The 25623-nt window shown below is 35.4% G+C and overlaps 1 protein-coding gene across 1 annotated transcript in view; it reads right to left on the bottom strand.

The window, feature by feature from the left end:
- Positions 1-25623, bottom strand: part of PIK3C3 (phosphatidylinositol 3-kinase catalytic subunit type 3) — a 164489-nt gene that overhangs the window by 96436 nt on the left and 42430 nt on the right. Inside the window, exons 5-7 of the mRNA XM_043443924.1 lie at positions 5670-5756; positions 3472-3567; positions 760-831 (exon numbers count right to left, since the gene is read on the bottom strand). Of these exons, the coding sequence (XP_043299859.1) occupies positions 760-831; positions 3472-3567; positions 5670-5756 (255 nt within the window). The remainder of the gene's footprint in view (positions 1-759; positions 832-3471; positions 3568-5669; positions 5757-25623) is intronic.

Here is a 25623-nt window from a genome sequence, read left to right as displayed (position 1 = left end):
CTTCCTGCTCTAATGACCTGTATTTACCCTAATCATCATGTTTCCATCTTCCAATGTACTACTTTCAATCTACTTTGTTCTGATTAGGAAGGTAATTAATCTAATTAGAAATGTGTAAAATAAGAATAAAATAGTTCAGAGTGACATAAATGAATTCTAAGTGTGAATATCACAGTTTATATGATGCTGTCAAAAAGGATTTTTTTCTGGAACTTTCTAAATCTGAAGTCATCAAATTAAACATCTGCTACAAAGTAAGAATTCTTCCTCTTTCTTATTCCTGAGAGAGCTGTCATCTCAAGTCATAAGCAGGTATCTCAAAATCATCTAAGAAACCATAATCCAAACTGCACAATTCAGGTAACTTCCCTATTTTTCACTAAAATCAGTCTCCCTAAAATTTTTAACCACTGATCTTACTGTTACCTTCTGGTATAAATAAATTCCCCTTCTATTATGAGGACAATCTTTCAAATACTTGTTTCTCCAAATCTTATTTCAAGATCGCATTCTACAGCTCTTTCAATAATTCAAATAAAATGGTTTACCAACACTGCATTATCCAAGCCTTATGATAAGGTAGTATTTCTTATAAATATTCCATTTGAATCTGATTCCATATGGCTGAAGTGAATTTATTATTCACTTTTAATAACCAATGAAGTTACAGATACACTTTTTACAAAGTGTATGAGGTGGATATAAGTCATAATCAGTCTGGAGAAAAGAACTTTCATTAGAAATTTGACAGTGACTCACCATAGACATTTGAGGGTCAGGAACTTTCACTATCTCAAAGCTTGTTAAAATTGGAGATGACTCATCACCATCCTGGATCACAATGCAACAAGTTCAAAAAAATACATACATATATATATTTAACCAAATGGCAAGAGACAATACATGAGCATGTGTACTCTAATGTATTTTAAATTTTAAATAACATCATTCCTCCCTTTAAAAAATTATCATCTTTCAGCTATATTTTAAATCCATTTGCTATACATACATATCCATTTGTTACCTTCTGTTGCTGATGAAATATTTTGAGAAAATAAAATTTAACAATAAAAAAACCTGTATTATATAGTTATTAGAGATATAATGTCTGGAAAATTAGTAGACTATCTTTGTCAGGATTTTGTTTTAAACTTTGTTTATAATGACTGAGTCAAAATAATATGTCCTAATTTTAAAACTCACAACAAAAAAATCAAAGAGTATAATTAAAATATGGCACAATGGATGTGTCACATTATTTGCAAAAATCACTTAGCAGATTTTGGTAATTTTTCAAATTACCACAATTAAGTTCCACTCAGAAAAGTAGAATTTTACATGTGGGTCAACATTACTCAGAGTTATACCCAACTAGAAACTCAGCAGCATTGCTTCTCAGAGGACACTTACTCAACACCATGCAAGCTATAATAACAAGGATCAATTCTTATGAAATAAAACTGTCTTATTTTGTTGGCATTATCATTTTTGAAGAACTCCGGCTTTTATTTTTACCCAATTAAGGGAAGAAAGGTAATTTGGCCTAATAAATGTCACTGCATACATCCCGGAAAAGGGTAAACTAATTTAGGTTGAAACTCATTTCCTCACAGTTGTATACCTAGCATCAAATTTTTCTGTCAACTTCCAAATGCTAGTACATTTTCAATTTTACATATGTGTAACAAAATCAGGGGAGACTGAAAGAGGGGGAGTATTGTGACTTGACTTTAGGTTCAGTAATTGAGTCTTAGAGAAAACCACAAATTCCCACAGCTGCTGTTTAACAGGCTGGTTCTCAGTCACAACACCAAAAAACACATTTATCAACCCAACTGTGACAAGTAATCTTCACTAAGGCTATCTGTCACAGAAGACAGGTGACAAGAAAGTCTATTTCCATTAGAGTCAATGCACTGGCCCAGCAATCTTTACATTAAGTGGAAATATGACAGGAAAAGTATACAGGCATTAATTTATGGGCAATTTTCAAGAAGCAGTTAGAAAGGGGTCAAGAACCTTTTCAAAAAACTTGAAATTCTTCTAATTTCTATTCTGTTATTATTTCATCTATTATCAAAGCTATCTTTCAAAAGATCCTTCACATCTCCAGTGTTTGAAAATACCATCACCATTAGCATGCTTTTGCAATATAAACTCCATATGGGTGGGAAATATTGCTTTTAATGAAATTACATATATTAAAAATTAAAAACGTGATTTTATTAAAATGTATTGGTAACAAAACAATTTCACTCACATACATTACCCTTTCTTTTTAACAGTTTTTCTAATGAATAAACAGTGTTAAATAGTTTAACTTCCTATCTTTTTTCCCTCCCCCAGAGAATATAATTTATAAAATAAAAAGCTGAAACAAGTTAACTTTTTCTAACCTTTTTTCTAAAGGAAGGGGTAAAAGATAAAGGGGAAAAAAAATATATATATATATATAACCTTGCAAAGTACCAGAAATATGATCACAAACTAACTATGCAAATCCTAAACCTTCATTATGAAAACATCTTTCAAATAGTAATTTAACAGCTATAAACCATGTATTTAAAAAAAAATCACTTGTTGGCAACTTTAACAAATAACACTAACATGTAAATGCAATTTCAAAGCACTACTTCTTACGAACAACTTAGCTCTATGATGGAAGAAATATTATTCTGTCATGTATCAAAAGTCTGTCCTCACTTACACTGATTCTGACTTACACCATCCTCATAAGCACTTGTCTCAGTACTTTCACAATAACAGAAGATGTCTAGTTTATGTGCTTTTGAACTCCACATACTATTATTTCTGTAGTACTGAAATGAAGACCCACCAATAAGCATTTAAAGCACAGATATTTTTCAAGTAGCTAGATATCAAACACACAACCACTTTCTTTTGGTAATGAACAAACCAGAGCAAATTCATAACTGCATACTTTTACCACTCAGACTACTGATAACATGGTTTTCTTAATTTTGCATGTACTTTATAAATAAATGAACATTTAAAAGATCTTTATAAGCATACTTATGTTTAGGGTCACATATACAGTTTCAACACATTATATACATACTTATATACAAACATACCCTTAACATTCAATAGCCTAACAGATAAAAAATATGATACCCTCTTTTTACTTTTCAAGTGGATACTAATTGTTAATGAAGCTATTGCTTTAATGTCCTACTTGCCAGTTTAGAGAACAAATAATCAAAAAGTTTTTAATCTCTTGCATATTTATTGAATTCTGTAACCCAGAAATGCATTACATGAATGATCAGCTTTTGTAATCTTGTTCTAGCTAAATGATTTGATTTGTATATATATAAACAGCTGCTGCTGACAGCTGTCTACTGCCATCCTGTAGCCAAATAATTCATCCCAGCAGGAACAATAGTAATTTTTTGTAATGTTTCCCCTCCCCTCTACCTTAGAGACCATAAACAGTTCCAAGGAAAATACCTTTTCATAATAAACAATACCATATTCCTTATCATCACACTTGACACATCGAAACTCAACCATCAAGTACATGAAATTAGAACTTCGTTTTTCACTCTAAAAAAGAAAAAAATTATGAAAAATGATTTTCTTTAACACCAGTTTGTATCTTATTCCCAATTCAGTAGTACATGGAATCCATCAAATACAAGTTAAAATGTAACAAATGTTTATGTCATTATTATAAATGTACTATTTTTTATATACTACTACTATTTCACTACTGCCTTATCCAGAAGTGCCTACTACTCATTTGTAACTCCTTCATCAAACTTAATGAAATTTTTGGTTTCTTCAGTAGTATGAATTTTATTACATAACACTGTAAAGGTATTTAGTATATATTTGCAGGAAAATTATTTTATCTCAAAAAAACATAAGATTTTTGTATTTCTAAAACTTTTAAGCAAAGAACATTTCACTCTTAAACCCTATGGACTAATCCAAATATAAAAGCTAATATAACAAAAACAAAGGTAAAACAAAGTATGTAACTAAGGACAGAGGTCATTTGAGCTTAACAGATAAAACATTTACAAGTTTTTGACAATTTATAAATGGTCTTAAAATAACTTGTAATCATTTGTAAATTTTTATCAATACACTTTAAATACACTGGGGAACAGTTATTCTTCCCCAACATTTAAAATGTTGGCTGTGTGTATAACTGTATTCCCTTTAGAAAGCAAATATTATGTTAATAATGAAGTAAAAAAAAGAAACTTAAAGGGTGGTTAGTTCTAACCCAAATCAGTTTGAAAAATGGCTTTAAATCTATAGTTATATAATCACAAGGATCTAAGAAGGTCACTTAAAACTGTTCAGCTTTATGAAGCATATTATAAGCCCATTATGATAATGGTAATGGCCTGTTAGCCTCTTATCTTTTAAAGAGTGTGGACAGAGTGAGAAAAAGGCTGGGCAAAGTATGCGCTAATGTTACATTTTCTAAACCCAGGGGTAAGTAAGTGATGAATAGAAGCATTTCGATTAAACTGTTTTTGGAATGTGACAACTATAAAAATTCAAAACAGTAAATTTTTTTTCCAGTTTCAGTATATGAGAATATATTATGAATAAGTTTAGAAAAGATACCCAGTGTTCATACTAAATATAACTGTTGTTAGACACTACTAATTCGTTTTTTAAAAATGCACAATGCTAAAATTCAATTTTTCTAAGTGTTCACTATAAAATGACCAATTTCTCTCTTCCTCCTGCTAAAAAGTGTTCAGAGAACAAAAATTAAGTCAGTTGTGCCATATGCTGATCACTATTAGCTACATATATCACAAAATTGTTATCCCTCTCTCGTAATGTGATTAATATACAATTGCTATTTCTGATCTCTAGGCCCAACAACTAGTATATCAGTGCTAATGAACAGAAAATTTTGTTGTTCTAATTTTGTAAAGAGTTTCACTAAAGTCATGTCTTAATTAAACCAATTCAGGACCAGTACACAAGATCAGGAAGTACACAAATTATCTGAACCATGTAACTTCATTAAGTGTGCACAGTCCTACATGTACTGCCTAAGAGAAGGAGCATCTTAACTGGGGGGAGGAACTGCTAATGATGACTTAAGGTAACTGAAGTAAAGATGTTGTGTTGATATTATGCTGACAGACATATCCAACTTGAACATAAACTGCCATATGGAGAAAGAGAGAATCTACAAGTGAAGTATCAAACTTAACATGGGCTTCACTTATATGATATTTATGATGCAAAGTAGTCAAAGGGAAGTGTTAGTCACTTAGTTGTATCCAACTCTTTGCGACCCCATTGACTGTGGCCCACTAGGCTCCTGTCCATGGAATTCTGCAGGCAAGAATATTGAAGTAGGGATCCATTACTCTCTCCAAGAGATGTTCCCAACCCAGGCACTGAACCCAGGTCTCCTGCACTGTAGAAGGATTCTTTACCATCTGAATCAGAGATATCTACTACTTATTTCAGGGTTCAGAAGAACACTAAAATATAAGAAAGGTAGATAACTCAAGTTTTCCTCTTATTAGCATAGAACTCACAACTAGAAGTTATCCTCAATATCTCACATAGGAAAGATACATGACAATAAATAATTTTTAAAAACAATTTTTCATTTAAAATTCTGGACAAAAAATTTTGAAAGATAAAAGAGGGATACAACCCACCTCATTTATCATTTCTATTTCTCTAAATGTCAATCTGTCCAGCCAATCTACTTTCACCATGTGACCTTGTCGATGAGCTTTGGTGAGCTGAAAAACAAACAAAATAGAGAAAATTTTAAGAGACAGATCTCATAGAAAACAGGATAAAGAAGGGTAGTGGGCCATTCTCACCTTCTGGGAAAGACTACCTTCTACCTATAGGATGTGTATCTCTCTAAATAAACTTGCTTTCCCCTTAAAAAAAAAAAAATAGTAAAGCTTATGCAATAAAACAAGGAAAAGGAAATAAATAATAAACAGACTGGGAAGAAATAATACATGCTTTAGTCAAAGGTGACATAATCATTTATGTAGAAAATATTTTAAAATGGACAAAAAAACCTCCTGGAATTAATAAACAATTATAACAAGGAGGATACAAGGTTCAAATAAAAAGTCAATCTCTTTTCTATATGCAAGCAATTAATAAGTAAAACTTGAAATTAAAAACACAATATCATTTACATTGGGCTTTCCAGGCAGCGCAGTGGTAAAGAATCCACCTAACAATGCAGCAGACACAGGAGATCTGGGTTTGATCCCTGGACAAGGAAATGGCAACCCACTCCAGTATTCCTGCCTGGAAAATTCCGTGGACTGAGGAGCCTGGTGGGCTACAGTACATGGGATCCCAAAGAGTCGGACAATAATCATTTATATCCTGTTCAGTTCAGTCGCTCAGTCGTGTCTGACTCTGTGACCCCATGGACTGCAGCAAGCCAGGCTTCCCTGTCCATCACCAACTCCCGGAGCTTGTTCAAACTCATGTCATAATATAAGCTAATCATTTATATTAGTACCCCCCCAAAATAAAGTTGATATAAATCTAAGAAAATATGTATAAGATCTATATGAGGAAAACTACAAAACTCTGATGAACAAGATCAAAGAAGAACTAAATAAATAGACAGATACTCCAATGAGGGTAAGAAGATTCAATATTGTCAAGATGTCAGTACTTACCAACTTGACCTATAGATGCAAAGCAATCCCAGTAATCAAGATAGTGTGCAAAATAGCAAATAAATAGATCAATGAAATACAATAGATTCCAGAAATAGATCACAGAAATACAGTCAACAGATCCCTGACTGAGAAGCAGAGGCAATAAAATGGAGCAAACAGTCATTTCAACAAGTATTGCTGGACTAACTGGACATGCAGATGCAAACAAATACATGTAGACAAAGACCTTACATCCTCCACAAAAAAATAATTCAAAATGAATCACAGACCTAAATGTAAATCACAAAATACAAAACTCCTATCAGATAATATAGTAGAAAATCTAAATGACCTTGGGTATGATGACAGGTTTCTAGATACAACACCAAAGGCACAATCCATGAAAGAAATCACTGATAAACTGGACTTCATTACAATTAAAAACTTCTCTCTGTGAAAGACAGTGTGAAGAGAATGAGAAAGCAAGTCATAGACTGGAAGAAAATACTTGTAAAAGACCCATGATAAAGAATGTTAGCCAAAATACATGAAGAACTCTTAAAACTCAACAAAAGAAAACAAGTGGTCGGATTAAAAAAATGGGCCAAAGATTTTAATAACTCACCAAAGAAGAAATATGGATGGCAGATAGTTAAATGAAAATGCTGCACATTACGTGACATCAGGGAGATGCAAATTAAAACAAGAAATCACTAAACGTCTATCAGAATGACCAAGATTTGGAAAACTGACAGCAGCAACCGCAGGTGAGTACGTAGAGCTACAGGCATTCTTACTCATTGCTTGGGGGAACGCAAAATACACAGCCGCTTTGGAAGACAGCGTGCCAGCTTCATACAAAACTAAACATACTCTTACCATACACTCCAGGAACTGCCCTCCTTGGTGTTTACCTAGAGTTGAAAACTTATGCCCACACAAAAGAGTGCACATGGATATTTTTATAGCTTTATGGCTTTATTTATAATAGCCAAAACTTGGGCACAACTCAGATGGCCTTCAGTAAGTAAACGGATAAATTGGTACATTCAGACAGTGTTACTCAGTACTAAAAAGAAAGGAGGTATCGTATATAAAATAGATAGCCAGTGGAAATTTGCTGTATAATGCAGGGAGCTCAAGCCAGTACTCTGTGACAACCTAGAGGGTGGCACAGGGTGGAAGGTGGGAGGGAGGTTCAAGAGGGAGGGGATATATGTATACCTATAGTTGATTCATGCTGATATATGGCAGAAACCAACCCAACATTATAAAGCAATTATCCTCTAATTTAAAAAAAAAAAAAAAGAGGTATTAATCCATGAACAGACACCAAGAAACCTTAAGTGCACATTACTAAGAGAAAGAAGCCAGTCTAAAAAGGCTACCTACAGTATGACTCCAACTAAAGAAAAGGTAAAACTATGGAGATAATACAAAGATGAACACTTGGCTTGAAACTAAACATGAAAAAAAACTAAGATCTGGTCCTATCACTTCATGGCAAATAGAAGAGGGAAAAAGTGGAAGCAATGACAGATTTTATTTTCTTGGACTCCAAAATCACAAAGAACAGTGACTACAGCCATGAAATTAAAAGTCACTTTCCCCTTGGAAGAAAAGCTATGACAAACACAGTGTATTAAAAAGCAGAGACATTACTTTGCCAACAGAGGTCCATATAGTCAAAGCTACGGCTTTTCCAGTAGTCATGTGTGGATGTGAGAGTTGGACCATAAAGAATGCTGTAAGTGCCAAAGAATGAACGCTTTCTAATTGTGGTGCTGGAGAAGACTCTTGAGAAGTCCCTTGGACTGCAAGGAGATCAAATCAGTCAATCCTAAAGAAAATCAACCCTGAATATTCATCAGAAGGACTGATGCTGAAGCTCTAATACTTTGGCCACCTGATACCAAGAGCCAATTTGTAAGAAAAGACCCTGATGCTGGGAAAGACTGAAAGCAAAAGAAGAGGGCAGCCAATGATGAGATGGTTAGACAGTATCATCAACTCAATGAACATGGATTTCAGCAAACTCCAGGAGACAGTGGAGGGCAGAGGAGCCGGACTTGCCACAGTCCATGTGTTTGTAAAGAGCTGGACAGCACTTAGTGACTGAAAACCAACCACAACAAAGCTGCCCGGGGTAGAGGGGAGAAGAGGGATATAAAAATGGAGCACAGAAGATTTTTAGGGCAGTAAAACTACTCTGTATCATGTTATAATGATGAATAAATGACATTAAACATTTGTCAAGGCCAATAAAATGTACAATAGTCAGAGAACCATGAGGTAAAATCATGGGTTTGGGGTAATTATGACCTTTCCCTGCAGGATCATCAATTTTAACAAATTGTAACAAATGTATCATTGTGGTGGGAGGTGTTGAAAACAGGGGAGCTATGCATGAGTTGGGGCAGAGTGTATATGAGAAATATTTATACCTTCCTCTTAGTGTATATGAGAAATATTTGCACCTTCCTCTTAGCAGTGCTGTGAATGTAAAACTATTCAACAAAAGTAAAATCTTTTAAAAATAATCTAAAAACTTAAAAAAATGAACAGTTATGTCACCTTCACATTTGACACATTTCTATAAACAACAAAAGCTATACACAACTATCAAGATAAGAAATGGACTTGGCTGGAAACTGTTTACAACTTAAAAAAATATTTTTTTTAATGGTCTATAATCTGTCACTAAACATGCTAAAAAATAATGAAGTCTTTACTGAACATATCTTCATCTATATTTCTTGCACTTTGATTATTATAAAGGGAATTATAATAATAGTTCTTCAAATTGGAAATAAACTTTTTTCCACATCTCAATATGAAAAATAAGATAGTTACATGCCTAAGGCATTTCTCAGGAGCCTATAATACTCTAAGATGTAAGCTCATTGGTGTGTGTGTTGCATTTTAAAGAGATTTAGCAACTAAATAACAATAAAAGAATTAACAGTAATAAAAGATCTAGAGCTAGAAAAATAATTTCTAGAGCTGCAGTTGGTACAGTCCTCTGAAGGTCTTACAAACCAACCTAACCTTGGTTTCACAAATTAAATAAGTCTACTACTATACAGAATTCAAGATAATTTCTAAGGTCCTCAAACTGCAACTAGATTTTGTCTAAGATAGTGTAATTTTAAACAACAGCATTATTTATGCATCAAACCTTCTTTCTTTCTAAACAAATTCATAGCATAAAGCAAAACTGGGCATTAAGGACTTCATGGTAGCTGGACTTTATGACTTGTCTTCATTTCTATTATACGTGCTATTTTGGCATTCCTACAAGGATGGTAAACACGTTCACCAATTATAATTTATCTCTCTCACAGAACCAAAAATCTTCATCAGTATTCTTTATATTCCTCAAGTGAGGGACTCTTATCACAATTACCTGGGTGTTCATTGGAAGGACTGATGCTGAAGCTGAAACTCCATTACTTTGGCCACCTCATGCGAAGAGTTGACTCACTGGAAAAAGACCCTGACACTGGGAGGGACTGGGGGCAGGAGGAGAAGGGGACGACAGAGGATCAGATGGCTGGATGGCATCACTGACTCGATGGACATGAGTTTGAGCAAACTCTGGGAGTTGGTGATGGACAAGGAGACCTGGCGTGCTGCGACTCATGGGGTCACAAAGAGTCGGACACGACTGAGCAACTGAACTGAACTGAACTGAACTGAATCACAATTACATGGTCATACTATTTCAGAAATAAAACTGGTAACTTCATACAAGTTTTGAGGATCACTGTAATATAAAAATATTATCAGCTTAGCTGTCTTCTGAATAACAAATTCTTTTCCACCTGAGGTAACCTCTAAATGAAAATGGATAAGGCAACAATTTATTATTCACACAAAGCAGCAGGAACTAAACATTTTGTGTAACATTAGACAAATACTAACAGGGAAACAGACCAAGAATTAATCATAAGGGAACCAAAAGAACATGAGGCTACAAAGTTCATGACCTAAAATTCTAATCCTAGCACTCCATTTTTGAATTCTGTCATTTTTGAACCTACAGATCTACAAAAAGGATTAACTTCTAGTCCTGGTACCAAAATTCAAATAGAATAATGGATGCACATTATGACAGGTAGTATTAACCCATATAGTCTTTAAAGAATTGTATTCTCACTTTGCCATATGTTTCCAACTAGTCTTTTAAATGAATAAAAATATACAGGGTCATAGCACATCAACATAGCCCATAGCACATCAACACTGAAGTGTCAGAGCTAGATTGAAACCCCAGGTCTGTAAAGTTCATACTCTTTCCAGCAGTCTTCACTATCTCCTCTATTGATGCATTTGTAGAAAGAGATTTAAGTCCCATTAAATTTTTTAATGTTTTAAACACAACTTTCATACTTATGACGCAGTACTTGATTCTCCACTAGTTTCCTTTGAGGAAAAAAAATGTCAAAAGCTTATTAAGTTTAGATATGGGAGAATGTGTTGGGCATTTTTCTTTCCCTTATTAAATCATCAGATAAATTGAAAATTTTCTAAAGTCATTTCACTAACACCAGAATTCATGTTTGCTGCTAATGTAATATACATGGGCTTCCCCAGTGGCTCAATGGTAAAGAATCCATCTGTGATTCAGGAGCCACAGGAAATGTGGGTTCAATTCCTGGGTCCAGAAGATCCCCTGAAGGAGGGCTGCAACCCACTACAGTATTCTTGCCTAAAAATCCCATATACGGAGGAGCCTTGTGGGCTACAGACCATAAGGTCGCAAAGAGTTGGACATGACTGAAGTGACTCAGCACACATGCACTTGCATAGTATATTTCTAGCTTTTCTATTTGAATACTAAAAGATGACTATTCTCACCCTTACAAATAACAACCAAAGAATGCATGGTCAAGGATGGCAGTACCATAAATTGGTAAAACCATTTCGGAGTACAAGTTTAAATTACCTGAGATATATTAGTATTTGTACATCATTGTTTCCAATATGGAAAACACAGACATAAAAGAATATAAATGTCTATCAACAATGGGAACTGTTAAAGTAAACTATGGTACACATAAAGAAATACTACAAGCAAAAAAAAAAAGAAAGATCTTTATAACCTGCTAGGAAAGATTACTATGACTATTGAATACAAGAGCAACTGCAGAGGTTCCCTGGTAGCTCAGTGGTAACGAATCTGCCAGCCAAAGCAGGAGACACGGGTTCGATCCCTGAGCCCACATGCCATGGAGCAACTAAACCTGTGAACCACAACCAATGAACCTAAGCTTCCAGAACCTGAAAGCTGAAACTACTGAAGCCCGTGGGCTCTAAAGCCCATACTCTGCAACCAGAGAAGACACCAGAGTGGGATTTCCCAGGCCAGAAGAGTAGGTCGCCATGTCCTTCTCCAGCGGATCTTCCCAAACCAGGGACCAAACTCACATCTCCTGCACTGGCAGGCAGATTCTTTACCACTAAGCCATCAGGAAAGCCTATTTATCTGATACTATATAAAAAAGCACCCCGAAACTTAAGTGACTTAACATTTATCTTAATATATGTCACAATAAAGAAGGCTGAGTTCTAAAAATTGACGCTTTCTAATTGCCGTGTTGGAGAAGAATCTTAAAGAGTCCCTTGGACAGCAAGGAAATCAAACCCAGTCAATCCTAAAGGAAACCAACCCTGAATACTCACTGGAAGAACTGATGCTGAAGATGAAGCTCCAATACTTTGGCCACCTTATGCGAAGAGCCAATTCATTGGAAAAGATCTTGATGCTGAGAATGACTGTGGGCAAGAGGAGAAGGGGGTGACAGGATGACATGGTTGGATGGCATCAGTGACTCAATGAACATGAGTTTAAGCAGGCTCAAGGAGATGGTGAAGGACAGGGAGGCCTGGTGCGCTGCAGTCCACGGGGTCACAAAGAGTCAGACACAGCTGAGCAACTGAACAACAGCAATATGTGGAGACATCAAGAAGTCATTTTCTTGAGGAATTCTGAATATTGTTTAATTAGTCTAACAGTCTCTCATGTGATGGCTGGAGCTGGACTGTCCAAGACTGCTTCACTCACAATTCTAACACCTTTGTGGGAAAGGGTGGAGCTCAGCTGGGAAACCAGGTGGTGGGGGCCTCTATCTTTCTGAAGGTATTCTCAGTGCTGCTCCCTCTTCAAGTAGTCTTTGAACACAGAAACTCCAAGAAGGCAGCCAGACTTCTTACATGGTGGCTCATTACTCCCCAAAGTGCAAAAACAGAAGCCTTCAGGCTGTCTTAAAGTTTAGTTCTGGAACAGGCGAGCATCACTTCAGCTACATCATGTTAGTTAAAATGAGTCAGAGAGTTAAGTGCAGATCCAACATGAAAGCATGAGCACTGTGAAGCATGTTTCCTTCATTGAGGGCCATCTATGGAAACTAGCTACTATAGCGCTTACTAGATAATATAAGCATAAAACAAATTGCTCAATAGCAAAAGAGCAAGAGGAAAGAATCTGAAGATGGCAAAGCTAGCTCGTGACTGGACTTCAGGCATCAAGTAAAGTCTAGAATCTATCACAGTTCCTAAATGATTAGGCCTTACCTTCTTCTCCAAAATAAGTTCCTACAACTCTCCAACTGACATGCTAATTCAAGCCACCCATTTCAGTTCTCCAGACCATAAGCCCTGTAAGACTTGATGCAGATTAAATAATTTAATATTAGATGAAAAATTGTACTAAAATTTTAGAAAACTATAAAGCACTGTGCATATTGTAAGCAGCTGTTATTAGCCCATAATCCGTGTCACTTCATCTCTACAGGTGGTGATGACTATGTAGACAGACTTGGGTGGTTTTCACCAGTCCTAAGCAGTTTCCAGTTGTCTCCAGTCTGAGAATATCTAGAAATAATGAAGACCAATGAACTTGAACAATTTATATTTCATTTAGGGTCTGAAATGTCAGTGACCTAGATCTCCCAGATGAGAAAACCTGCATTCTGTTAAACAGCAGGGTAAAACTAGTGCAATTTGTCTCCAATTGCTTGTGAAGATACAATCCTTACTAAGGTGTTCATCCTAAAAAGCAGCCAGGTCAAGGTATCAGCAAGAGTCATTCTTTCTTTTTAAGAAACATAGATTTCTACAGAATTCACAAGAAGTCATATAGAGGCTGGAAAAGAAGACCACTGTCACAGAAATAATAGTATCATTATTGAGCTCTAACTTAACTAAGAATTAAACATCAAGCGATTTTAAAAGCTATTTAAATAAAAGAATCAGTAAGAACCAAATATAACATGTACAGGTAACTGCTTGGGAGTACAAATAATGTATATCAGATTTAATGGGAGGACAGATACATGCTTGAGGAAGATGCTTCAGCTGAGTATGTATTCAACACAAGTACCAAGAACAGAACTTAGAAGTAGGCCAGCTTGCTACACTATATAGACGAGCAACAGCAGAGAAAAAGAATGTCAAACTGGATAGCTATCCCTGGGAACAGACACACTTCCATGATCACCACAACTCACAAGTCATCTCTCCTTACGCATATCTGCCCTACTAGACCATAAGCTTCTTGAGAACTATGAATGGTTGACAGAACCTAGCATTTACTCATTCAATTATTTATATTTATTGACAGGACTTCTAAGTGAAAGGGTGACATAACAAAAAATAAATGCTTGTATACTCTGCAATTCTGTTCAAGAGCTTTGGGGAATGAATGAGGGGCAAGGAGGAGGAAGTGACACTCAAAAGGAAGCTGGAGAAAAGAATGTTCATGCTTTTAGTCACTTTTCTCTAGTACTTAAATAATTTCAACATGAATATATGTTAGTTTGTTGTTTTAAGTTACAAACTTCCATCAGGGTCCTCAACTCTGGAGATGGGCACAGAATGTTGAACAGAAGAAGCAAGTTCTCTGCCTTAAAGAACTTAAGATAGGGGTGAGTTATTTATATGATAATGCCTGTATGTTCATATGGTAAATGCTTATACATCTATGTTTTTCAGTTGCTAAGTCGTGTCTGACTCTTTGGGACCCTGTGGACTGCAGCAAGTCAGGTTTTCCTGTCCTTCACTATCTCCGGAGTTTGCTCAGACTCATATCCATTGATTCAGTTATGCTATCTAACCATCTCATTCTGCTGTCCCCTTTTCCTGTCCTCTTTCTCAGCATCAGGGTCTTTTCCAATGAATCAGCTCTTTGCATCAGGTCGTCAAAGCATTGGAGTTTCAGCATCAGATACACAAACTGAAACAGTAATATTAAAGTCATGAATGGGGTGATATGACAGAAAAATAATGGGGGTTCTTGAGAAAGCCTCTCAGGCACATAACACTTAAGAAGAGACTTAAAAAAAAAAAAAAAAAAAAAGAAGAGACTTGAAGGATAAGAAGTGAGTCAAACAAATAGGATGAAATCTTCCACACAGAGGAAACAGCTTTACTTGTCGGGACATCAGAGAGCCTGATGTGCCTAGGCGCTAAAGAGAGACTGGAATGGTAGCCCTTAGTGAATATTTAGGTAAATCAAGTCCTCTTCAAAGTGGAGAATAGTAAGATCAATATATATATATATATATATGAGATGCTTACTGGGAATCAGTTTTCTTGAGGTTCACCATGATCTGGATTTTTCCTTATAGTAGACAATACTCTTACAGCCTGAAGGAAGAAGGGGGCTTCCCAGGTGGCTCAGTGGTAAAGAACCCGCCTACCAAGTAGACACAAGAGACATGGGTTCAATTGCTGGGTCAGGAAGATCCCCTGGAGTAGGAAATGGCAACCTACTCTAGTATTCCTGCTTGGGTAATTCCATGGACAGGAGGAGACTGGCAAGCTCTCTGATATCCTGACAAATAAAGCTGTTTCCTTTGTATGGAAGATTCCATCCTGTTTGTTTGACTCACTCCTTATCCTTCAAGTCTCTGCTTAAATAAAGGAAGAAAGGGGAGAGTAAAAATAACTGAAAAGCTTTTATCTATTTCAAATCTGCCTAGGAATTTACCTAGGGAGGTAAATGAGAAGAGATAGACAGACTCAACTGGAGAGAAAATGGTAGGCTTTGTTGCTTTACAAGAGATGAAATAACAACTTACAATGTTCAAGACAGAGAAAATTTAAAGTGGATAAAGGCTTAACAACCACAGAGGAGTGCTGAAACGAATTACAGCATATCCATATTACACAAAATCCTACAGTCTTTACAAATCACGCCATGAAAGCATCTTAAATGACCTGGAACAATTCTGAAACACCATTCATTTGAACACACACAATATGATCCCAAATTAAAAATAAATATATACACATTCATATATTACATACACACATACATACATTTATTTACCAAAAGCATATCAACTAAAATATTAATAATGGTGACTACTGTGGGTAAAGAATTGGAGGTGATTTTTATAGTCTTTGTACTTAAATATCTTTTACTAGTGTAGATGTGTATTATCTTGTACTAAGTTACTTAAAAGCTAAACTTACTTTGAAAATAACTGTGGAGAAAATTCTGTTGAGAAAATCACAAAAGACCAGCATTTATCAAGATGATGCTAAATAAGGTTATTTTGCTTCATTATAAACTCAAAGAATAAGGATCAATCTGATTAATTTACCTCAAACACATGAAATGAAACCCAGGTATTAACATAATTATTCTCTTAAATTATTTCTTCCATGGGCCTTTCAACTAGATCCAACTAAAAACCCATATAAATTAAATGATGCTGCTGCTTAATGGTTAATAAAACCGCCTATATAGAAAAATGCATAGGTTTAAGGTTTCAAACTTTATTCACATCGAGAAACTTTAAGAGGGGAGTTACAAAATAGGTGGCTTTTCCAAAATAAGTAACTACACAACAGGCAATACTTGGGTCAGATACACTGATGCTTTTTCAGGAAACCTAAGGAGAAAAAAATGACAAAGCTGTATTTTTTCCCCCTCTGCCATTTGAAAAAACAAACAAACAAAAAACCAGTCTACTCTTATCACCAAAACTTCCAGATTCAGACAGCCTATGTGAATGTTCAGAAATCGCCCTCTTGACACATTTACAGGAATATTGGCCAATAAAAAAGGCTGGAACTACCAAACCCAAGACTACTTTTTTTCCCACCATGATTACAGAGGGCTGTGTTTATTCAACTACTTCATATCTGATTCATCTAAATTCTTTCAATTTAAATGTTATAACTCTTTTTAACAGGAACACTTTCCTAAGCCTAGACTAGAAGTACTCAATAAACAGAAAATCATTATCGGTCAGCTAATCTATCAATATTTGTAGGATCCACTATGGCTCACTGATACAGATTTCAATTATTAAACAGTATGATTCTTTAATAATTTTTAATGTGTCAAATCTGTTTCAAATCGAACACAAGTTACACAGTAATTTATAATTGAAGAAAAAATATAGCTGTATATAAGAATTCACTTGAACTGAGATTTAAAAAGGAGGCATGTCTATATGTTAGAGTTTGCACACACACCTACAGTACTTAATTCTTACAAGACAAGGAGTTTCTTCTACCTTCCTGATTAATTTCCTTAGCCACAGATCTTCAATTTTACTTTGAAATTTTACATGTGCATCCTATTCAGGAAGAGTGGTATTTGCCTCATAAAAGTTGTTTTCAATTTCACTTCTCAGAGATTAGTCTTAAAAGCATGTTATTGTGTACTTTTCTGGCAAGAACTATAGCTGTGAAGACAGACAACAGATTTATAGAACATAAATCGATATTCTTTTAGGGCTTAATCTTTCACTGGCAAAAAAGAATTTAGTCTACTTGCTACCATCAATTTCAATACAAATCTAAAAGTTTTGACAATCTTAGACATCAGTAAGCAAATCAAAGTGACTCATAAAAAACATTCTACCATGTATCATTAGTAATAAATTTGTAAGAGATTACCACATTCTTTTATGACACAGAAAAAGCCAACAGAATCAAAACCAATATGTTATTCTTATAAAGTTACACATACTACTTATACAATTTTATGACATCAATGGTGCCACTAAACAAGTTTTACAGTTTTGAATAATTTTACAGAGAATTGTTTGACATTTGGAAGGAAAAATCCCTAAGGATAACAGAATATTCATATTTCTCCTCGTTCCCACCCTCCCCTCCCAACCATTCTTCCTCCCTTCCCACTAAAAGCCCACTGAAAAAGTAGTGTGTTAGCAACCTAATTGAGTTAGTTGACGTTGATCTTTTTCATCAAAATGTTTTTCAGTGTGGGGGAATTAACCAAATAACTTCACTAAGTGGTAAATGAATTCCAAGAAGTGTGAAAAGAGGTGGTATAAATGCACTGGGTGACTTAATATTATTTATTGTTTCCCCAGTTCTGGAAAGTTAAATGCCTGAGTTTTAAAATTATGTATGCAATTAAATTTTTTATTTTTATTATAAAACATAGTATGCAGAATAATGTAACAAACATCCATGTATTCAGTCAAAACTGAACATGTATTAACAGTTTCTCTTATTTCACTCTTTTTAAAAAAGATTTTAAAAAAAGCAAATCAAAGGTATTTGTAAAGACTTCCCTCATTCTTTCATTTCAATTTGCTTTTTTAAACTTAATGCTGTTTTTGAGATGTATCTCTGTTAATCTACACAACTCAAATGCTTTCACTTAAATTGCTGTAGAGTATCCCAGTATGAGTAAATGTATCATTTATTCTCCCAACAACAAGCTCAACATTTTATGTTATTATCAGGGCTAAAGTGAATAAGTATGTATCTCCTTATGCCCATAAGTGAGTTTTCTTAGTGTAGAAATATAGGCATGTAATTGCTGGATTTCCAAGATTAAAATCAATACCTTTTCTGATTGATTGATTTATAAATTTCATGTAGTTTTCTTACTCCTGCAAATATTCTTTAAACATTGTATTTTTAGATTGGTGATAGAAACTTTGTAATAGTAACTGGTTTCTGCTTAATTAATCTTGTATTTAACTTTTCTTGACTATTTGTAACAGTTTGTCTAACAGTTCTTTTGACTTTTCTATATGATCATCATCTGTAAATAATTCCTATCCTTTACCTCTATATATACAGTTTCCTTGTACTGACTAATACAAGAAACTCTGGTACAGTGTCTAACCCGAGCAATAGTAGAAGCATCCTTATTTTGTTCCTGACTTTAAAGAGAACGCTTCTTACATTTAATCATTTGGTAAGATATTTGTTATCAGTTCTTGGTCTATTTCTTATATCAGGTTAAGAAAGTCATATTTCACTTTACCAAAACTTTACATGATAAATGTTTGTTGAAGTTTACCAAAAAGTTGGTAAGACTGGGGATCCTTTTGACCGTATGTTATTTTCTCCTTTATTTTTATTTATTTTTTTTTATTATTTTCTCCTTTAATATGCAGGAGATAGCTAACATAGTAGGCTTGAAGCTCTAACTGTAGAAGGACCTGCTTGCAAGGACGGCCCTGGTCAATGTGTGAAAACCTGACTTCTGAAACATTCTCTAACTGGCATAGATGTTTCACTGTGACACGGCTCTTCATACACTGCAATTTATGGTGAGCAGCTGCTCTCTTTCTGGGAGGCTAGACTTTTGGCAGTTGAGGGCAAAGAAAGTGTGACCAGACCCCCAGGAAAACCCCCAGTTTCTGAGTCTCAAAGGGCTTTTTCCTAAAAGGCTTCATTTTAGTTTCTGGAGAAAGAAGCACTATCAAGTGAGTCTCTTCCTGGGCTGGAAAGGGGAAGAATAGAAAGCCTATATATGGATTTCTCCAGACCCCACTACACCTTTTTATCTAACTGAACCATCTAGTTGTATATACTTACTGTGTTGCTTATAATAAATCTTAGCTGTGATTACAACTCCCTCTGAGTCCTGTGATTTCATCATCTCATTTTGGGGGACCCCTGAAACACTCAATAATATAATAATAAGGTATACTAATAGATATCCTGCATTAAACTGTTTCTGAAAGGTGAAAAGTGTAGTCACTCAGTTGTGTCTGACTCTTTGTGACCCCATGGACTGTAGCCCACCAGGCTCCTCTGTCCATGGAATTCTCTAGGCTAGAAAACTGAAGGGGATTGCCATTTCCTTCTCGTGGGGATCTTCCCAACCCAGGGACTGAACATGGGTCTTCCTCATTGCAGGCAGGTTCTTTATCATCCGAGCCACAAGGTAGGCCCCAAACTGCTTTTATGTAAACATTCTTGGAATAAATTCTGTTTGGGCATGATGTACTTTTTAATTGCTTGATTCAGTTTTCTAATTTTCTGCTGAAATGTTCCATCTGTTAGTGAGAAGCATCTTATTTTCCTTTCTTTCACTTTCCTTTTCTAGTTCATGGTCATACTGATCTCAGCAGGTTTTATACATTTAGCTTATAAAACCACCTGGGTTTGAAAAAAGGAAAATAAAGGGTTCACTATACAGCTATAGTAGCAAATAGTATCTTGCTTTTTGTGTTTTGATCCCTTGATTTATGTTTTATAATCTTATATAATGCTTAATTTTAAATTATTTTTTCAGTATTTTACTGTCTGAATTTCTGGCAGATATATTCCAGTTGTTTGTTATAATTACTGACTTTAGCTTTCATTGGTTTGTAATTTTAAATTGTAAACTGATCTCTTGTAGGGCTTTCTAAATTGTCATACTTATTTTACTACTACTTCATATTATTAGCTATTTGTTGTGGGAGGATTCTCAGTTTATCTTAGTTTTACACATGACTGAAACCAGAAATCAAACAACATTATTTGTTTATCTTCTATTGATGTTAAAGGAATCTAGAGAAAGGAAGAGATATATTAGAAAACACTTATGGCAGAAAGCAAAGAAGAACTAAAGAGCCTCTTGATGAAAGTGAAAGAGGAGGGTGAAAAAGCTGGTTTAAACTTAACATTCAGAAAACTAAGATCATGGCATCTGGTCCCATCACTTCATGGCAAATAGAGGGGGAAACAATGGAAACAGTGACAGACTTTATTTTGGGGGGCTCCAAAATCACTGCAGATGGTGACTGCAGCCATGAAATTAAAAGACGCTTGCTCCTTGGAAGAAAAGTTATGGCCAACCTAGACAAAACATTAAAAAGCAGAGATGTTACTTTGCCAACAAAGGTCCATCTAGTCAAAGCTGTGGTTTTTCCAGTAGTCATGTATGGATATATACACGTTGGGGTATAAAGAAAGCTGAGCACCGAAGAATTGATGCTTTTGAACTGTGGTGTTGGAGAAGACTCTTGAGAGTACCTTGGAGAGCAAGAAGATTCAACCAGTCCATCCTAAAGGAAATCAATTCTGAATATTCACTGGAAGGACTGATGCTGAAGCTGAAACTCCAGTACTTTGGCCATTAGATGTGAAGAACTGACTCATTGGAAAAGACCCTGATGCTGGGAAAGATTGAAAGCAGGAGGAGCAGGGGACGACAGAGGATGAAATGGCTGGATGGCATCATCGACTCAATGGACATGAGTGTGAGCAGGCTCCAGGAATTGGTGATGGATAGGGAAGCCTGGCATGCCGCAGTCCATGGGGTCATAAAGAGCTAGACATGACTGAGCAACTAAACTGACTGACTGAAGTTTGGCAAATGTTTTGACTTTTGAAATGTGATTTATAAGCTAGATATCATCTTTGTTTATAAATTCAAGAACAGATTATCAAAGTGATGATTTACATGGGTTTTTAAACCAAAATCGACATAATGATATTTCCAGTTAGATTTTAGAGAAATGAGAAACATGGAATTTTCAGAGACATGGTTTAGTAATTAAAAGCATTACCTTTAATTTTATGCTTTTAAAATTAATAGAACAAAATTTATGGAAGATTTAAATAGTTTGAGTAAGCTCCGGGAGTTGGTGATGGACAGGGAATCCTGGTGTGTGCGACCTGCACTCCATGGGGCCACAAAGAGTCAAACACGACTGAGCAACTGAACTGACTGACTGACTAAGGTACATTAAGACTGGGTAGAAAGACTGGCAGTCAGAACCCCTGATTTATAGCTGCAGCAGCAGCAGCGGATCAGTGACTAGCCAGGTATTTCTGTGTTTGTGGACATTTTTCATTGATATAATGTGGTCAGTTGGACTCCATTCTCTCTGTGAATTACAGGACTCATAAGTGTCATCATCATCATGATATCTTTCAGCTGTTCTGAAAAGAAAAGAGACTATTTTCTCTATAGTATAGTAAGTTGATTAAGCAAATTTTTCTTGGTTTCTGAACATATTTCTACCTTGAAGTAGCTTTGTGAATAAACTTTGTAAATAAACTGATATTCTGGATAAAATTAGTTTAAGAAAATAAATTATTCAGTAGGACCTATTAATGATCTGTCTCCCTCATTAGGATTATGTAGTTAATCATTTTCAGAATATAACACAAAGTTCTTAGAGATACCTTCAATTAATTTTATCTTAGGGCTTTTGCGGGGAAAAGTTGGTATTCTCTGCAATGTCTGTACTTGATTTGATCTCTTCACATTAAAATAAGTGTCCTTTCAGCCATATGTAAATCAATGAAGTTAGCACACTCCCTCACATCAAACACAAAAATAAAACTCAAAACGGCTTGAAGATTTCATTATAAGACGTGGCACTATAAAACTCCTGGAAGAGACTGTAGGCAAAAGCTTCTCTGGCGTTAGGTCACAGCAATCCTTTCTTAGATCAGACTCCCAAAGCAAAAGAAATAAAAGCAAAAGTAAACAAACGGAACTCATTAAACTTGAAAGCTTTTATACAGCAAAGAAAATCATAAACAAAATGAAAAGACAAACTATGGGAGAAAATATTTACAAATGATGTGCTTACTTTCCAAAATGTACAAACTGCTCATATAGCTCACAAAAACCCAAACAATCCAGTCAAAAAACAGGAAGAAGATCTAAACAGACATTTCTCTAGAGAAGACATAAAGATAGCCAACAGGCACATGAAAAGATACTCACCACTGCTAATTATTAAAGAAATGCAAATCAAAACTACAATAATAAATTACCTCACACCAATCTAATGGTCATCATCAAAAAGTCTACAAATAATAAATGCTGGAGAGGGTGTGGAGGAAAGGGAACCCTCCTACGGTGCTGGGGGACAGGTAAATTGATGTGGCCACTATGGAAAACATTATATAAGTGCTTTAAAAAACTAAAAATAAGAGTTACCATATAATTCAGCAATCCCACTCTTGGTCATGTATCCAGAAAAGATGAAAACTAGTTCAAAGAGATACACGCACCCCAAGGTTCATAGCAGCACTATTTACAACAGCCAAAACATGGTAGTGTCCATCTACAGATGAATCAATAGAGAATATGTGTGTGCATGCTCAGCCAGTCGTGTCCGACTTTGCAACCCTGTGAACTGAAGCCCGCCAGGCTCCTCTGTCCATGGAATTTTCCAGGTGAGAATACTGGAGTGGGTTGACACTGCCTACTCCAAAGGAAGATATGGCAAACATATGTATATTTTAACATACATATATGAAATAATAGTCATGAAAAGGTCATTTGCAGCAACACGGATAGACCTAGAGATTAATCATACTAAGGGAAGTAAGCCAGAGAGAAGCAAAAAAAAGACAAATTTCTTGATATCACTTACACATGGACTCAAAAAAAAAAGTATACAAATGAACTTAAAACAGAGAGAGACTCACAGACATAGAAAATAAACTTACGGTTGCCCAAGGAGAAAGTAGGGTGGGGATAAATTAGGAGATTAAGGTTAACAGATACACACTGCTATATATAAAATAGATAAATAGCAAGAGGGCCTGAGGTGGCACTAGTTGTAAAGAACCCGCCTGCCAAATCAGAAGACGTAGGAGACGTGGGTTCAATCCCTGGGTCAGGAAGATCTCTTGGAGCCGAGCATAGCAACCCACTCCCGTATTCTTGCTGGAGAATCCCACGGACAGAGGAGGCTGGCAGGCTACAGTCTATAGGGTCACAAAAAGTCAGACACAACTGAAGCGACTGAGCATGAACATACACAAATAAAAGAATCTACTGTTCAGCACAGAGAACTATACAGTATCTTGTAATAATGTATAATGGAAAAGAATCTGAAAAGTTTGTGTGTGTGTATTTATGTACAAATATATATAAGTGAATCAGATGAAGTTTGTAACAAATAGCCGCACGCTGCCTCCCCTTTTAGTATAAAAGAAGCCTGAATTCTAACTCAGGTAAAATGGTTCTCTGAAACACTAGTTCACCATCTTCTCAATCTGTTGGTTTTCAACATAAAATCACTTTTCCTTGCCCTAACACCTAGTCTCTCCATTAACTGGCCTGTTATGCAGCGAGCAGTATGTGCTTGGACTCGGTAACATTAACAACAATTAATGCCATAACTACTGTTTGTAAAACCAGTTCATTTATAGCACAGATATTTAGTGGATGCCCACTCACCACAGGAAAGTCACTGTTTAGTGACTCACCATAAAAGATGGTGCTTATTGGGCACCACCTTCTATGCTATACCTGAGGACCTATAGGAATATATTGGGTTGGCCAAAAAGTTCCTTCAGGATTTAAGTAAAAATAAAAGGCCTAATTTTTCATTTTCACCAAGAACTTTACTGAACAATGTAGTCATCGTTTTGTTCTACTACCTGCTGCCATTTTAAAGGCAACTTCATAACTCCATCTTCCCCAAACACCTTATCTTTATAAGCAAACAAGTGTTCCAGGTGCCTTTTCTATAGTTTTCCAGGGGACTGAAATTGTTTTCCAGTAACAGAATTCTGTAAATACCAAAATAAACGGAAATCCCAAGATGAATACCATAGATGACTCAGAACTTCCCAGCCAAGCTTTAACAGCCTTTGTCTGTCATCAAAGAAACATACAATCTTGCAATATCCTGATGGAAGATTATGCATTTTCTGTTGGCTAATTTTGACACTTTTTGTAAAGTGCTGCCTTCAATTGGTCTAATTGGGAGCAATACTAGTTGGAACTAATCATTCAGTTTTCCAGAAGGAACTCATAATAGAGCACTCCCTTCCAATCCTACCATATTCACAATGTTACTTTCTTTGGACGAAGGCAGGTCTTTGGTGTGGTTGGTGGTGATTCACTTCACTTGCCCCACGATCTCTTCTGTTCTATGTAATTGTACAGTATCAACTTAACATTGCCCATCACAATTTGTTTTAAAAATGAAACACTAAAAAAATAAATAAATAAAAAATAAAAAAAAAATAAAAATGAAACACTGTCATTACATTTCAGTAGAGAATAGCATGTAAAATATAACCAACAACATTTTCTTTATGTGAAAGCCAAACATCAATGTGATTAACATGACCATGCTGAGGCAGATGATTTTCAATGTTTGATATGGATATATTCTGTGTGTTATCTCCTGAGTCCTGTAGCATTGACTGTACTCAAATAATGTCTCAATTTGATCGTTATGAACTTTAACTGGTCTACCTGACTTTGGAGAATCCTTTAGTGAGAAATCTGCAGCCTGAAACACTGCAAACCACTTCTGACATGTTTGATCAGTCACAGCACCTTCTCCATACACTACACAATCTTTTTTTGTGTGTGTTTCAGTTGCATTTTTACGTTTCTTGAAAAACTAAACCATAATAAGCTGAAAATGTTGCTTTTTTCCCTCCATCTTCACTATTAAAATGGCTACACAAAAACTCACCAATTTTGCATAAAAGCTTTTTTTAAAAAAGAGATCAAATCAAGATGGCATGGTAAAAGGAAGTGTGTTCATCTCCTCCTGTGAGAGCCCCAAAATCCCAACTAGCTGTTGAACAACTATCAAAAGAAGGACGCTGGAAACCACCCAAAAAAAGATACCCTATATTCCAAGAAAAAGGAGAAGCCACAATGAAATGGTAGGATCACAATAAAATCAAATCCTATACATACTGGGTGGGATCTAGTGGTTTACTTTTTCATAATTAAAAAAATTAAAAATGAAATAAAGGG

This window comes from Cervus canadensis, chromosome 23, assembly GCF_019320065.1.
Source record: "Cervus canadensis isolate Bull #8, Minnesota chromosome 23, ASM1932006v1, whole genome shotgun sequence".
Taxonomy (NCBI): Eukaryota; Metazoa; Chordata; class Mammalia; order Artiodactyla; family Cervidae; genus Cervus; species Cervus canadensis.
This window is presented reverse-complemented; position numbering and strand designations above follow the sequence as displayed.